Genomic DNA, 17,449 nt, shown 5'->3' with positions numbered 1-17,449 from the left:
AGAGGAGTCCAGTGACCTCATGTTCACTTTTGGGGTACTGACATGAGAATAAAGTTAAGGGGGGAAAAGTGTACATAATTAAGCAGTCGTTCAGATGTGCCAATTATTATCTCAACTCTGGCTCTGTATGGTGTCCCAAAGAAGTCTTTATACCTTGGGGTGGAGAGACAAGCTAGTTTTGGGGAGATTGTTCCTGCTCCCAATGTGGCCTCAACATAATGGACAATCATCCGCATCTTGGGGGGGGGGGGTTCTGTTAACTTCTGCTGTTCCTGGAATCCAAGATGACTCCAGGTTTAAGCATCTTCAGCTTCAAAGGGAGGTGAGTTAGTTTAATTAGACAGGCACCCCTTGAATGGCTCACCATGCTAACACCGAGTCAAGCAGGATTCTGAACCAAAGTCAAGGAAACAGACACAAAATGAAGGCAGAGATGCCAGGCTTATATCCTGATTTTTGTCATTTGTTTCTACTATGTATCTCAGTTGTCCCCAAGTTCCTGGCCCTTTTTACTACATCATGGCCAAAGAACGTGATTTTAATAACTAAAGAATTGGTGGTGTTGACAAGAAGAGACTAAGCAGGTAAGTCAGGATGTGAAGAATAGTCTTATCTGTTTTAGATACTGGCGACATCAGCAGCTGAAAAACTGGGGCGTTCCTAAGGATTTAAGAACTGTTAGGCTAGGAAGATAGCTTAGTCAGCATGCTTGCCTTGTAAACATTCAGATCTGGGTTCCAGCCACAGAATCAATGTTAAAACAAAAAAGCCCAGTATGGTGGTACATGCTTCTAATGCCAGCACTGGGGAGATGGATACAGGTGGAGCTCCATGGCTCAGTTGCCTGCCAGGCAGCCTAGCCTAATCAAGGGCCTCCAGCCTCCAGGTTCCAGGGATAAGCCCTGTCTCAAACCACAAGGTAGACAATAATGAGGAACAATAGCCAAAGTTGATCTCTAGCCCCTCCCCATTAGAAAAGAAAAAGAAATAGAAGAGAAATAGAACCAGGAATGGTGGTAGACATGTCTAATGCCAGCACTCAGTAAAGCTGAGGCAGGAGGATCAAGAATTCCAGGCTATACTTGGCTACACCACAAAGTCAAAACCAGCCCTGAACTATATACAGTGAGACACCTTCTCAGTATCCACTTGCAAAAATATTAGAAGAGGCATTTGAGAGATGGTCCAACAGTTAAGAACACTTATTGCTCATATGGAGAACCTGGGTTTGAACCACAACTGTAATTCCAGTTCTAGGGGACCTGATTCCCTCTTCTGACATCCACAGGCACTAACTATTCATGTGGCGCACATAGAAGCACATGGGCAAATCCCTCAGGCATGCAATGAATAAAATTTTGGAAATATACTAGAAAGAGGTAACCTCATCCAAAATTTTATACGCCAACAAGACAAAGCTAAACTGAGTTTAGCATTTCAGGTAGGTTAAAGCTGATGGAACCCCTGCCCCCGAAAGTAAAAGAACAAAACAAAACAGACTAGAAATTGACCATGGAAGTCCACCAAGGCCAGAAAAGGGCTGAATGCTCCTGGCTGGCATTCCGGATTGAAAGGAGGTAGGGGAAATGAGATTTTAAATATGTATGAGTTGAGCTGGGCTAGAGGGTGTCTATGTAAAATGGCAAGAGACAAAATTCCGAGAGCTAAGTGATATAGACAGATGGTGAGTGGGGAAAGAGAGAGACTAGGGTGGGGGGGCAGACAACTTGAAAGTTCTCCTTCTGCCATAGACCCTCACTTCTTGATGGCCAGCAGGGTATATACTTCTTAATGTCCAGCGCTAGCCCTGAATAGGATCATCTGTGTTCTCAGAGTCCTCTGTTAATAGAGGCTTAGAGCATCCTTTGTCAGAACATGGCTCACAGGGTAGAGCCCAGAGACTGCGGAGACCTTATGCAAGTGGTACTGGCAGTTCACCATCACTTCTAGATCGGTTTCTTCCAGCTGTGTAGACTGTAATATAGCCATGCTGTGTCTTGACAATCTCTCTGTTCTGCCTTGTTGACCTTAAGATTTCAAAGGTTCAAGTGTGACTCCCGACTGAGCCAGGATAAAAAGAGGAAAAAGGCAGCATGGGGAAAAAAAACCTCCCTCTGGAATCTGGCTGGGAGTGAAAGACTTCAGCACAATTGATAAACAAAATTGCCAGGGAGTGGAGAGGTTGCTCATTGGTTAAGAGCAGGTACTGCTTTTATTGTGGACCTGAATTTCATTCTCAGTACTCATGTTGGCTTCTCACACCACCTGAAATTCCTGCCCCAGAGGATCAGTCATCTCTGGCCTCTGTGGACAGGACACCTGCACTCATGTGTACTACCCTTCACACACAATTAAAGTAAATCTTAAGAAAAAAATCGAAACTGCCTGCAATACAATGATTGTTTTCCTGGAGGTATCTCAAGCAAGGATGTTTTAACATGACTGTCCTAGTTAGCTTCCTATTGCTGTGAAAAACACCATGTCCAACAGCAAATTTGGGAGGAAAGGGTTTATTTCACCTTCCAGTTGTAGTCTATCATGAAGGTAGGTGAGAGGCAGACACTCAAGGCAAGAACCTGGAGGCAGGAATGGAAGCGAAGGGCCATGGAGGAACATTGCCTAGTGACTTGCTCCCTATGGCTTATAGCATTAAGGATCACCTGCACAGGGTCGGCACCACCCACAATGGGCTGTGCCCTTCCACATCAAGCATTGACCAAGAAAATGCCCCCACGAACTTCCCTACACGTCAGTCTTATGGTGACATATTCTCAATGAGCATGGCATGTGTCAACATACTGTGATTATTTAGGGTCACACTGTGTGTGGTGGCCACGAGTGTGTTAACATTCCCCTCTCATCCCTAAACCTAAACAGTACACCCTGTAAAACCTTATACTTTCATTTACAAAGGGTGAATTCTTTAAGAGAAATAAGTAAAACAACTCATCTATATTCTTCCTTAATTCTTAGACTTAATCTTTAAATCTTGCTGTAAATAATTAAATAACTTACAAAACTGCAAAATCATTTGTGTGTACTTATATGTGTCCATGGGAGGCCAGAAATCAATTTCAAATGTCCTTGTCTATCTCTCTCTCTCTAGTTTTTGAGATAGGGTCTCTCACTGAATCCGGAGTTTATCAGTATGTCTAACTTGCCTAGCCAATGAGCTTCCGGTATCTGTCTTTGCCTCCCAGTGTTTGGGTTGCAAATGTGCACCACAGTGCCTATCTTCTACATTGGTTTGGGGGACCCAAACTCAGATTCTCATGCTTGCATTGCAAGCTGTTTTCCCACTAAGCCATCTCCCCAGCCCCAATACCTACCATTCAGAGATTTGTAAGTGCGACTCTCCCTCTCGAGAACTCTATGTCCATGTGTTTAATGTGTACTCTCCTCTTCCTAATTGTCTGTATCTCTCTAAATTCTTTTGCTTCGGCCAAAATGTATACTCTCTCTTCTATTAATAAACTCACTAGCTTTGTGTCACTCTGACTCATTGTGCTTGCTAGTTTTAACTATCAACTTGACACAATCTAAAATCTCCTGGAACGAGATCTTAACTCTCTTAATGGGTAGTTATGTAGGCCAAGTTAACCTGTGAGCGTGTCTGTGGGGACTTGCCCTGATTGTTAACTGATACAGGAAGACCTCTCCTGAATGTGGGCAGCACCATTTCATAGGCTGTGACCTGAACTGTATGAGATCAGAGAAAGCTAAGCGAGAACAACTCCAGGAAATGTTGGTTCATTTCTTTGTACTGTTAACTGTGGGTATGGTGAGACCAGATGTCTCCAATCTTCTGCCACTGTGACTTCTCTTCAGTGGTGGACTATATGCTTTTCTTCCCTTTGTCCCTTAGGCTCAGGGTGTTTTTATCACAACAAAATATATGAAAGTAGAATACTCACCTTGGTACTCTTTTATGCAGTATAGTCAAGATTCTGGCCTTACCTGAGTAGAAGTGCCTAAGGGAGAAGGAACTCCTCAGATCACTCCTGGGCTGGGCTGTGTCTTGCCACCAACTCTGACACAACACTTTTTCTGTAGAGTTTGCCTCCATCCTAAAGAATTCTGTGGGCTTTTGAATCATTCTGTTTGCTATTCTTGCCAATGGACATCTGGTCAACCTCTTTTTTGTCATCTAGATTAGATTTTTGAAGCCTGAAGGGTTTACTCACTAACCATGTCTCCTAATGTATCTGATAGATAGTAAGTAAACATCAGCTGTTTGTGAAGTGAATACCTATGTTAATCATCTCCAAATCTGTTTTTTTCTTTCTTGACCTTCCTTTGAGAAGGTAGAAATGCTTCCTAACTTTTTTCTTTTTTAACATTTATTTTAAACTTGCATTTGAGTTTGTGTGTTGGTGTGTAGGATGTGTGCATGAGTGAAGTGCCGGAAGAGGATGATAGATTCCCCCAGAGTTACACAGAGTTGTTAGCCACCTGACATGGGTGGTAAGACCCAAGCTCAGGTTCTCTACAAGAGTGCAGGACATCCTTGTAATCAGTCAGCCATCTCTCCAGACCCCCAAATCAGTCAGTCCATGCCTTATTGTGAAGAAAGACCTACACATCTGTATCTTGAATCTTCTGGGTCATAGTTACCTCACCTAGGAGCTGGATCTTTCCAGTTTTATAATTTTTACAACGATGTGTACCCACAAAACACATGCTTTCCATTCATCACTTCATGCAGTGGAAACTGTCATTCAAGCTTGGGAAGATCACTCAGAAGGCCCAGTTGAAGACCTGAGTTCAGATCCCTGCCACCCATATAAGTGCTGGGTGTGGTGGTAGGCATCTATGATCCCAGTGATGGACTGGGACTGAGACAGGTAGCTTCAGGCTGCTCCCTGCCAAGCGAGTTTAACCAAGTCAGTGAGCTCCAGGTTCAGTGAGACCCTGTATGGATAAAACAGAGTGGGATGCAGTTGGAGAAGATATCCGACATTGACTTCTGTCGTCTACATACATACCCACAAATACACATCCGCATCACAAGCATGCATACACATGAGCACATAAACAACCCCTTCAACACACAAATGAAAAGTCACATTCTTTCTGAAGATACAGAAAATGAGTAGACTTTTGCATCCTGTGGGAATCGTGCCAGGAAATTAGATGTTCTTCATGACTAACGTGAAGTTGCAAATTGGGGTTTCAAGTGGCAGCTGGCTCCCAAAGTCAGGGTGTTAGTAATCACATTCCCAATGGCTGAGGTCTGATCTTTTTCTGAGTCTGTCTTCACTGTGATAGGTAGACCTTTGTCCTGATCCCTGCCTCACCTGGTTGTATCTTTATGAAGATCGTGGAGATCTGAGGCAGGACTTTGCCAGAACACTGAATCTGGGTCTCAGTGCTGGTCATGGGTAATTTTAAAATATTTTTGCTAGTGTATGTGAATTGTACACATTGATGGGTTTCAGTATGACATATGCATGTCTAATGCATTTTGATCTTGTTTACCCCACATTACCCTTTTCCATCTCACTTAGATTCCTATTGATTCTCTTCCTCCCTCTCCCCAATCATTCCTCCCTTCTTCTACCTTCATGTAATGTGCAACCCAGTGAGTTTTATTAGGGTTATGCAGAGGCTCCTGGGGTGGGGTGGGGGTAGGATTGTTTCCTAGAGCACGGGCATCATACCTGACTCGACCACTGAAGACTTATAGCTCCCTCCTCCTGTAAATCCTTAGAGGAGCAGAGCCTTATGACTTCTCTAGCTACTGTAAGCTGTCTGTATCCTCAGAGAGGGGTGAGGCATGATAAGCCCCTCCTCTAAGCCACCGTGGATTCTCTACAAACCCTCAGGGAGGGAAGAAGCCTTGTAAGCCCTTCCTTCTCCTTAGCAGGATAATTTTAAGGAAAACCAATTACTGCAAAACAAGAAGTCGGTTTCTTTGGCTGTACAGCAAGGTCCTTCCTATCCAAGGCCCTTTGGGTTCAAGACCATGAGCATCACTCTAAGGAGGAGAAACCCGGCTGGATCCCATGGGAATGGAGATTTGGCTCTGGACAATCCTGCAGGGTTATTGCATTCCTTCTCTCGGGAGTGTCTTATTGTATATCCTTTTATATTTCATGTGCCAGCATGATATTGAAACTGGGATTGCATGGGTGTTGCCCAATTCTTTCAGAAAGCAATGAGCAGAGACAGTAATTGAAATCTGAGAATTGAGATTTATTCAGAGAGTCAGACAGCTGAGAAGGCATTATCATGCTAAAAGACCTGTGGTCTGTCTCACCATGATTAGCAGTTAATGTAGGGAGGGAGTGGACTCAGGTAGTCTTCCAGTATCATGCCTACTGATATGATGACGCTTGATTAAAATGACTTACGGCATTGAGGGAAAGTCAAGGCAGGATCTTGAAGCAGCCTGTCATACTCACAGTGAAGAGCAGAGACCGATGAATGCTTGCTTGCGTTCCACTCAGCTGTTTTTCTCTCCTCGTATATAGTCCAGGATTCAAAACCAGGGGATGGTGCTGCCCACTTTCAGGCTGGGGCTCCTGGCAGCACTTAACAATCAGGATAACCCCTTAATTGACCTGCTTCTTGGTCAACTTGACCTAGATAATCCCCCACTGAGAGTCTCTTCCCGGGGAACTCTAGGTCACATCAAGTTGACGATTCTAAACACTACCCATCACAGTTGTTCCAAAGTTTAGTCTTTCCTCTCTGGTCTTGTCTGACTGTCTTATCCCTGAGATTCATGGTGTTGGTGCTTTCTCCCTTACTACCCTCTCTTTCTGTGTAGCAGGGGCTTGGCAAATGCCAAGGCTACCGAGTCTTGCATTTCCCTTCAAAATTATATCTATCAAAGGTAACTCAGAACAAGCAAGTAGTTAGCGGTGTGTATTTGCTGGGCTACATACAGTGTTCACATGCAGATTTCTTTCTGAAACACAATGTTCTTCACAAGTAGATTATAAAGTGGCCCATCTTCCTTTCTGATGGTTATTTCTAATTATCCACTTGATGCAACCTAGCATCCTCTGGGAAATCTGGGAAGAGAGTCTCATGAAAGATTGCCTACATAGGATTGACCTATAGGGGTAGGTCCGTGGAACATTGTCTTGATTCTGTTCATTGATGTATGGGGAAAGGGCCCAGTGTGGGCAGCATCATTCCCTGAGTTTGGGTCCTGGACTGTGAAAATGTAGAGCTAGAGCTAAGCCTAAGTAAGTGTTTATGTAGTCATTGCTCTCTTCTTGACTGTGGATGTGATATCACTAGTACTTCAAGCTCTTGCTGCTATGACCTCTCTGGGCTATGACTTCACCTGGAAGTGTGAGCTCAAACAAATCCGTGTTTTCCTCTAACCATGTTCTCCTCTAAGGTTTTTTTTTGGGGGGGGGGTCAGGATGTTTTATCACAATAACAGAAATGAAACAAGAATAGTCCCCTATAACCATCCCAGCCATTGCTTCTGCAGCTTATGAAGGCATCTTAGAGGTGCTGGGGTTTCACTGAGGCCAACCATGCATTCAAGACTGGAAAGGAATTAAAGACTGAATCCAAGATACTGGGACAGCATGTTCACCTAACTCTGAGGCGCAAGAAACCTCAACCCCTCCACACACACACACACACACACACACACACACACACGCACATGCGTACGTGCACGCACACACACGTATGCATGCACCCTTACACATACTCATACTGCCATCAAAGAAGGAATACCAGTAAAGAATACATGCTCATGGCCTATTCCCAAATGCCAGAGCTGTGGTCCCCACTTTGCAAGGAAGAAGAAGTAGAGCCAGAGCCCACTGGTGCTGTGAGCCAGACACAGAGGGGTCCTGTCTGCACTGATGTCTCTGCTGGTTTTATGAGCATTGTTCCATACTATGCTGTGCTAATAAGAATAAAAAGAGGCACATTACCTGTCTCTTCCAGCCAGTCTGGCTTGCTTTAGCCTGGGAAGATTGAATTTCCAGGAGCTCCCTGATGGGATTCTAGCTTTGTATTCTGTTTTCTCTCCCCCACCCCCATTTCTCAGCTCCTTTGAAACCTAGTGAAGTTATTGCATGCTCCCCCAGGCACATGTGTGTGAATATGCACCCACCCACCCACCCACACACAGATATACAACAAACTGTAGACATGATGCATATACACCCCACTTTGGTCAGTTAGGAGTCAGGAGCAGGTATCTTATGTAGTTGTTACCACAATTGTCACTGCCTGGGTCCTCAGAGTCCCCCTGACAAGCCAGGTCCAGCCGACATTCTAATTAAAGGTCCCAATAATGGTGACAAACAGAAAAGGGAGATTTTTTTGACTATAATAGCCTCACTCAGAAGAGGTCAGAGGGGTCCAAAGAACCTGCAAGTCCCTCTTCAGGATCGTGACGTGAGGCTTAGATTTAAATAGAGGGGATGCATAGAGCAGGGTGTGGTCCCACCCATTACGGACCTCTCTTTTTCTAAGCTTCAATCTTCTGCATGGTTGTTTGACAGATAGTCAGAACTGCCTGGTACCAGGGCCCCAGCTTTCCCTTTCCCCAGCATGAGGACTCCTGGAGAAAGTTCATTGTTCCAATAATCTGGTAGCTGAAGAGAGAGGTGTTTCTTTGGGACAGCTTCCCTCCTGCCAAGACGGTTATGGTCTCAGACAAGAACAGCAATGACCTACTGACCTCTGGCCACAGACGCACATAATGTTAAGGATACAGGCCGACGTTCACAGTGATAGCTGGACGTGCAGAGTCCACAGAAGCAATGTGGGGCTCTGCAACAGACAGCATTGTAACTATGAAATGTACCCCCAGATGGTGATGCTATTTGGGGAAGTTCTGGAAAGTTTAGGAAGTGAGACCTAGTTAGAAGATGTAGGTCACTGGGGGCAGGGAGTCGGGCCCAGGATCCTAGTGGGTATATTATGCCTGGCCCCTTTGTGTCTCATGCTCTGCTTCCCGAATAGCCGTGAAGTGAAGAAGTCTCCTCTGTCACACACTCCTGCCACCATGATTTTTTTCCCCCAAAATATCTGTGACCTGTGAAAAGGTGAGACCAACTAAATCCTATGTCCCCTGAAGGCTTTCGATCATGGTGATAACCAAATGTTACTAATATGGAAGGTGTACTAGGTACTTATTGCTGGGACAAAATCAACTTGATTGAAAGCAACTTGATGATGGAAGGTTTATTCCTGGTCACGTTCTGCTGTCACCGTCCACGTGATAGGGGAGGCATGGTGGCAGGAGTGTGAGGCAGCTGGTCACAGTTGGGAGGGAGGGAGAAGGGGATGCTGGTGCTCACCTCCTTTCTCCTCCTCTTTAGTCTAGGACTCCAGCCCATGGAATTAAACCCCAACAGTGTACAGTGATTCCCACTTCAATTAGCTTGATCTAGAAACATCTTCAAGACAATTCCAGAGATGTATATAGAGCCTGGATGGTTCTGGATGCTGCCAAGTGATAATATTAGCCACCACAGACGGGAACTACTGTGTTTGGTGTTCTCGGCGTCCTCAAAGAATGTGCAAAATCAGGGGAGAGTGATGTGATGTGGAGATAATCCCCCGCGAAGGAGTAGTTCAGGGAAAGGGGTTCTATTGGAAACTGTCTATCCACTACTCCAGCCGTGAGTCCTGGCAATAGTTCACATTGTCTTCTGGTCTATGGACTCTTCTGTTACCAAGTTTATAATGTCACTACCAAGCCTGGAGGGAGATTACCCTTATCACGCTGTCCTAGTTGGCTTTAACGGCTATCAACTTGACATAGTTTGGAGTCATTTGATTAGGATGTCTTAACAAGAATAACCTAGATCATATTAGGCCATGTCTGTGGGGGCACTGTCTAGATCAGTTCATGGAGGAGGGCTCAGCCCACTGTAGGCGACACCATTCCCTGGGCAGTAGTCCTGAGTTGCATAGGAAAAGCTAAATAAACCTAAGTCTGAGACTGAGTCAGCAGGCAACATTCCTTCACGGCTCCTACTTCAAGGTCCTGTTTGAGTTCTTGCCCTGACTTCCTTCAGGGATGGACTGGGACCTGGAGGTGTTGACAAATCAACCCTTCCCTCCCCTGCATTGCTTTTGATCAAAGTGTTTGGTCCCAGTCACAGAATGAAAATGAGCACGCCATGCCCTTTTTAGTTGGGGAAAGTGATGCTGGGGTTTGGACCAGCTGTCTTGAAACACTTCAGGAGATCCTGCCTGCGCATCTTGCCATCTCCAGTGTCTGAAGTCAAGCTGCACAAGGCTCTGGTATTCTTCAGTGCTCTCTGCCATGACTGAGTTTTTTTTTTTTTTTCAGAATATATAGGACTGGGTAGGATAACTCAGAGGGCTTGGGTGTTGTGTGATGGGAAAGGACTTAAAACACAAAGCATTTGGATTTGACTGAAAACTTGTTTTTATTCTCTCCATGGAAGGAAAGCAGAGGCTGGAGGGGAGGGCAGATTAATAAGGATATAAGAGACACGAGCTTCCTGTTCTCTCGAAGTCTTAACGATGTTCGTGGATCCACAGAAGGGAGGGCTGTCAGGAGCTGCAGGGGCCTCATAGCCAACCCAGCTCATTTTACACAGGAGCAAATTGAGACCTCTGGTTTTGGCTGCCGACATAATTAGCTACTAAGGCTGGCCGGGAGCCTGGAGTCGTTGCTTGCAGGCTGGTCTTTCTCTTTGCTGGATCCACGTGTGTTTGCAGAAAGCATTCCCACATGATGAGCTAGTATTAATAACTGATTAGAAATCACTAGTAAGACTTGGTTCTTACTTTTTAAGGTTTACTTTTGTTTTTAGTGATATATATATATATATATGCTTTTATGTCTAGGAGCACAGGTACCCTTGGAGGCCAGGAGCTGATGTTGAATGTCCTGGCACTAGAGTTATAGGTGGCTGTTAGTCATCCAACCTTGGGGCTGGGAGTTGGACTTGGGTCCTCTGTTAACTGTGGAACCATCTTTCCAGCCCCATAATTCTCTTTTATTTTTAATTTAGTCCTATTTAGTTAATGCATGTGGTGTTTTGCTTGCCTGTGTATCTGTGTACCAATTGTATGCCCGGTGCCCACTGATGTCAAAAGAAGGAATCCGATCCCTTGAAACTGGAATTACAAACAATTGTGAGCTGCCATGTAGATAGTGGGACTTGAACCCAGGCCCTCTACAGGAACAGCCAGTGCTCTTAACCACTCAGCCATCTCTCCAGCTTTTCAGTACTACAATATTTACTCTGTTGATACTGATGCATTTGCAGCAATCTGCTCGCTCTCTGTCTAGCGCCCCCTAAAGTATGAGCAGGGAACACATGGAGATGAGAAGTCTGTGACGAGACAGTTGGGAGAAGAGTGTGTGCACATGCATGTTGCACACGCACTGCTGTGCATGCCTGTGCACACGCACGGAGGCCGGAGGATTTTGGTGGGTGTCCTGCACTATCCCTATCGCCTTGTTCGCTTGAGACAGGGTGTCTCACCAAACTTGCATCTAGGCTGATGGCCAGCAAGCCTCAACCATTCTCCAATTTTAGCCCACAGTGCTGTGCTGTGCTGCATGCCATGAAAAAGGGGTGATGGCTTACTGAATAGTTAGCAGACTGAGAGACAGGCATGTCTGTGAATGGTGAGACATTTTTTCTGGGGTCTATGTAAGCTGTAATCTCTGCAATCTACATAACTATCAACCTTGCACAACTTCTATATGATAGACTCATTTGAGAAGCGTCTCAGTGAGGACTCATGTAGATGCAGTTGGCCAGTGGGCGTGTCTGGGGGGGATTGCTAATTGTTAATTGATTGTTGATTGTTAATTGATGTGGGAAGACACAGCCTGTTGTAGGTGACACCATTCCATGGGCTGGATCCTGAGCAATAGAAGACCGAAGAAGGCCAGCTAAGTATGGGCACATTCATTTCTTTCTGCTCTTGACTGTGCATATGTTCAGCTGCTGGGGTCCTACCCTGACTTCACTGCAGTGATGGACTTTGACCTGAAGCCATGCCCCCGACCAAACCCTTGCCTCCCTTCCATTGCTCTTAGTCAGGGTGCCTGATGACAGCAACAGAAATGAAATTAGGAGTGAGCTCAAAGGGCGAATGTGTCTTTGGCGAGGAAAGAGAAAAGGAAGTTGTTTAAGGGAGAATCTCAGGATGGAAGAGTATGATTACCTGGGAAACAGTCCTAGGGATGACAAGGTCGAATCCCCTGGAATCCCAAATGCTCCCCTGGAAAGAATTCTTCGGTGTGATTGAGTTAAGGTTCTTGAAATATGAGCTGTCTTGGATGAGCTGGGTGGTCCCCAAATCAAATGCAAATGTTCAGATAAGAGGGAGGTGGGTTGGTGGGAATACAAACTGTAGCAGTCACCGTGGGTCCCCCACAAACGAAAGACACAGCTAGGGAGACGGCTCAGTGGCGAAGAACACATGCAGTTCTTCCATAAGACCTAACTTTGATACCTAGTACCCATACTGGGTAGTATAGCTGCCAGCTCAGGACGGTCAGGTGCTCCCCCGGCCTCCTATGGCACCTGCACGCATTGCACACATTCTTCCCACCCCACTTATTCATAACTTCCTTTATGATTGAGTGTTATTACTCCTGGGTATTTGCCCAAAGGAATGGAAATCTAAGCCTGTATACCACATTTATACTTGAACACTTGTGATGATGGTTGCGCTAGGCACAATCGCTTGAATGTTGGCCCAATCTCTATGTATGTCTACAAATGATAAAGGAAACGCAGTACCTATACACAATAGGGTGTTATGGTGCCTTAATGAAGAATTGAGTTATGTGTTTGCAGGAAGCTGAAGGTTAAGTTAACTGAAATAAGAGGGACTGAGAGAGACAAATATCATGGACTTCAGTGCCCATGTTTGTGCAGTCAGTACTCTTACCACTGAGCCTTCCCTGCAGCCGCCCTACGCTGGAGTTTTTTTTGGAGCAACTCCAAGCGGCTGCAGATCCCATGTTCTTTTGATACCCGGGATGGACCTCTTTTCTTTAAACTCTGATCTTGAATTTCTCATGCCTTGCAAAGGGGGACATGATGAGAAATGTCCACTTAATCCAAGACTGCCAGCGTTGGAGGCTCGGGGCGGGGGGATGGGGAGTAGGTAGAACCCAGAGTAAAGAGCGGGAGACCTCCTGCCATGTGAAGTGATTCGAGGGGATAGCAGAGCCCAGTTCTTTTCCAGACCAGGGAGAAAGTGATTAAAGTTGTCGTGAAGCTCTGTGACATTGGTGTTGAGCTGCGGCTGTTTATAAAACAACTGCAGATTAAAGGGACGAAATGGAAACAGTGGGAGCCTCACCTCGTGTCCTCTGAGGTTATTAAACGCTGCGTGTCACCAGCAGCAGCAGCAGGGGGACTCTCACATTCTCCCCCACCTCCCGTCATTTCTGCGAAGCTCACACAGTCTCTCCCTTTATCAAGGCAATTTTCTGCTGGGGTCCCCACCTGACTGTGCCTACGGCACAGTGTGCAGACATTTAGGGCGAACTGCCTCTTGCTTTTCTTTTTCTCTCCCATTCTTCTCTCCCTCCTTTATTTTCCTGGATCTTCTTTTCTTCCCTTCTCTTTCTCTACAATTTTATTTTTATAATTATTTATGTGTGTGTTTGTGTGAGCGCATGTGCACATGTGTGAGGTCAGAGATTTACAGGTCAGAGATCGACTTTGGGGTTCTTCCTCAGTTATTTCTCCACCTTATTTTTCCATTTATCTATTTATTATTTTGAGACAGAATTACATGTGGTTGAGTCTGGCCTGTGTCTTGCCACAGCAGCACATAAGCCTAGGTTATCCTTGAACATCTGATCCTTCTGCTTCCACCCTTCCTTCTGAGGGCTGGGGTTACTACTGAGCATCAGGATGCCCAGTCTACACAGTGCCTGAGTTGGAACCCTGTGGCTCCATGCATGTCAGGCCAGCACTCTATCAACTGAGCCTCATTGCTACACTCTTTCTTTCTGAAATCGTTTTTATCATGTGTCTAGTCATGGCAACAAGGAAGGCAGCAAGCCTCCTACTGGTACAGCAAGATGCTACTGTTAGTCACTCGTGGTTTGATGGCAATGAAGTGGCCACGTGACTGGTGAACTTTCTCTGCTGTTTCCTTGCAGAAATCCGAGAAGCCTTTCGTGTTCTGGACAGAGATGGGAACGGTTTCATTTCCAAGCAGGAGCTGGGTATGGCCATGCGCTCTTTGGGGTACATGCCGAGTGAAGTGGAGCTGGCTATCATCATGCAGCGTCTGGACATGGACGGTGAGACCTGCTTAGTACCGCCAAGCTGCGCCTCCGCCTCCTTCCCTGGGTCTGGGATGTGTACAATCGCCCGCTCAAGTCCCCGCTCAGTTTACACGTTAGGAATAGAAAGCTTGAACTTGATCTGTTTGTGCAACAGGACCGTGTGAGCGGGACAGCTTTGGCACAGTTACAGGACTAGAGAGATAGAGCTGATTTGGTTGGTTAAAAAATTAGATTCTCCTTTCCATTCCCTCCCATTTTATTTTATTCGTTTCCTTATTTTTAAGGGTAGAGAGCTCAGTGGTTGAGAACATAGGTTCTTTCATTAAGATTCTGTTTACAGTACCCATGTTGGATGGCTCACCACCATCTTTCAGCCCTTCTCCAAGAGGATCTGACATCTGCCTCTGTCAGAAGCTGCACTAATGTGCACACACACACACACACACACACACACACACACACACAGAGAGAGAGAGAGACTCATAAATAATATAAATCTTACATTTCCATTTTCATGCATATGGTGTGCATGCATGTGTATGTTTGTGTGCATGTGTCTATGAGCATATGTGTATGTACATGTGCATTGGCTTCAGCATGATGTTCAGAATCATCTTTGATTGTTCTTCTGCCTTGTTCCCTGAGGCAGGATCTCTGAAGCAAACCCAGAGCTCCCAATATACCTAATCTAGCGAGTCACGTGCTGTGAGAATCCCATCCTTACCTTCTGAGTCCAGAGTGACAGGCCACAACACCCATGCATGTTTTATGTGGGTCCCAGGGATTCCAATTCTGGTGTTCTTGCTTGGTGGCAAGCACTTAGCCGCTGACCCACCTCTGTGGCCCCTAACTCCCATTTTAAATCAGCTTATGTGTGTTTGCCCGTGTGTATACATGGGGTTTGCATGTATGGGTATGTAAGCACATTTGAATATGTATATGTAGAGGTCAGAGTGTCACTCTTTAGGCACCACCCCCCTAATTTTTGAGACAGTGTCTTTCATTAGGACTCAGGATTCATGACGGATGACCATTCTCCATGGGACGCTCCTGTCTCCACTGCTCCGGTGCTGGGATTATAAAACTATGCTTCAGTGTCTGTGGCTTTATTTTTTCTCAAGCTTTCATCCTGGCAATCCGTATTATCATTCTCATGCTTGCAAGGCAAGTACCTCATTGACCAAACTGCCTCCTGCTCCCCAAGCACCCATGGAGCGTAGCTCTTACCACAACTCTAGGCAACAAAGCTAGTGGGAGAGTCTCCTTTCTCCAGCAGTTGTTACTGCTTATATAAAGTCGGGGAGGTGCCTTGTAAATCTTGTTGAGTTTCAGGAACTTCATGAGACTTGCAAGTTTTATTTTCTTCCTGGGTCTCAAGAGCCTTGCTCCAGAAAGTGTTTCTGTGAGGAGGAAGCAACGACAGAAAGCACAGTAAGCCAGATTAAAAAGACGACTGTTCCAGCCAAGCCTGTTGGAACCGGTCTGTCATTCCAGCTCTTTGGAGGCTGAGGAAAGGTGATAGCAGAGTCACAGTTTGCTTTGTGGAATCGTAAGCTGTCTAGTTGTGGCGCTTTGAACGAGAAATGGTCCCCATAGGCTCATGTAGTTGAACACTTGGTCTCCAGTAGGTGGCGCTGTTTGAGGCGGTTATAGAACCCTTAGGAGGTGGAGCCTTGCCGGAAGAAGTCACTGGGGACCTGCTTTGAAAGCTTGAAGCCTTGCCCCACTTCCTGTTCACTCTACTTCTCGTTTGTGGTTCAAGATATGGTCAGTCAACTTCCTGCTCCCATATAGGTCTGTCTGCTTCCATGTCTTCCCACCATGATGGGCTCCTATCTCTTTGAACCGTAAGCCCAAACAAACTCTTTCAAAGGTCACTTTTGTTCACAGTGTCTCATCACAGCAGATGACAAGTCACTAACCCACGCACCTGCCTTCACGTTTCTGCTTTGAGCTCCCTCCCCGACTTTCCTCTATGGGGGACCGTGACCTCATAGTGTAAGATGAAACAAGCAGTTTCCTCCCCTAACCTGCTTTTGATCAGAGTGGGTTGTTTCTGTTTTGAATCACAGCGACATGCAGGGAACCAGAACAATCCGGTAGGGGACTACTTGCGCAGTCTGTACATGGGGTTTTGTTTGCCTTTCTCCTGTCCCCTGCATGACGGGTTAGGAGGACAGCGACAATGGAGACCCATATGGTGAATGAGGTGCAGCTGTGGATGCCGCTTGTCTTCTCTCTGGTTCGGCACGGAGCTGCCGGATCAGGGGCACACATTGTCTAAACAGTCTCTGATGGTTGATGACTCACTGGGTCTCCGCAGGCCTGATGCGATGATGCTGTCTCTTCTAGCCACAGTTCTGAAATTGCCAGGGCTAAAAGCCTCCAGCAAAACCTCTCTTCCGTTTGCTCCCATCCTCTTCTCAGACGGGCATTGAGGGACAGTTTCCTACTGAATGCTTTTTATTTTATTTTAATTTTTGCTTTCCTCTGGAGACAGGGCCTTGCAAGGTTGTATCCCCACTGGCCTCAAGTTCAGGATAATCCCTTATGCCTCAGCCTCTGGAATCATGGGATTACAGATGACACACCCCAATGAGCCTGCCTTAGTAAAATGTTAACGGGTATCGCTGTTTATAAATCTAAGAAGGTGCTGCTGCTTTTTTTAGTTTTAAAAGTCCTGGGGCTAGAGAAATGGCTCAGCGGTTGAGAATGCCTGCTGCTCTTGCCGAGGACCTGGGTTTGATTCCCAGCACCCACATTGGGCAGCCCATCACCACCTGTAACTCATGTGCATGTGTCTCCATACAGACACAAACACATGCACATGATTAAATCTTTAAAAAAAAAATACACTGGAAGGGGTCTTTTTGTTGGCAAACTCTTGCTATGAGTCCGAGCTAATCTTGACCTCAGGGCCATTCTGCTGTTTCACCCTTTTAAGGGCTAGGATTATAGAGGTGCACCAACATACTCTGCCTTGGTAAACACTTCAACCAATACCTCTGTTTATGAAATTAAGATGGTTTTATTGGCTTTTAATTGTTTTTGAAATTTTGCTTTGAGATAAGATCTTCGCCCTAGTATTGTAGAAATTGCTATTTGGAAAGTTGTGTGTGTGTGTGTGTGTGTGTGTGTGTGTGTGTGTTTGTATGTGTGAACGTGCACATGTGCACATATGAATTATTGATATAATTAAGTACCCGACAAAAGCAA

At 45.7% G+C, this 17,449-nt stretch overlaps 1 protein-coding gene across 3 annotated transcripts in view; it reads left to right on the top strand.

Annotated features, from left to right (window-relative positions):
- Caln1 (calneuron 1) overlaps positions 1-17,449 on the top strand; it is a 474,660-nt gene that overhangs the window by 239,380 nt on the left and 217,831 nt on the right. For all 3 annotated transcript variants that reach the window (XM_041647522.1, XM_041647530.1, XM_041647537.1), the window contains one exon: positions 14,105-14,248. In XM_041647522.1, coding sequence (XP_041503456.1) covers positions 14,105-14,248 — 144 coding nt within the window. The remainder of the gene's footprint in view (positions 1-14,104; positions 14,249-17,449) is intronic.

Source organism: Microtus oregoni, unplaced genomic scaffold (assembly GCF_018167655.1).
Source record: "Microtus oregoni isolate MIOR12 unplaced genomic scaffold, Mior012 000003F_ref0000135, whole genome shotgun sequence".
In the NCBI taxonomy this organism is placed as follows: Eukaryota; Metazoa; Chordata; class Mammalia; order Rodentia; family Cricetidae; genus Microtus; species Microtus oregoni.
Note: the sequence above shows the minus strand (reverse complement) of the source record. Positions and strands in the feature narration are given on the sequence as shown.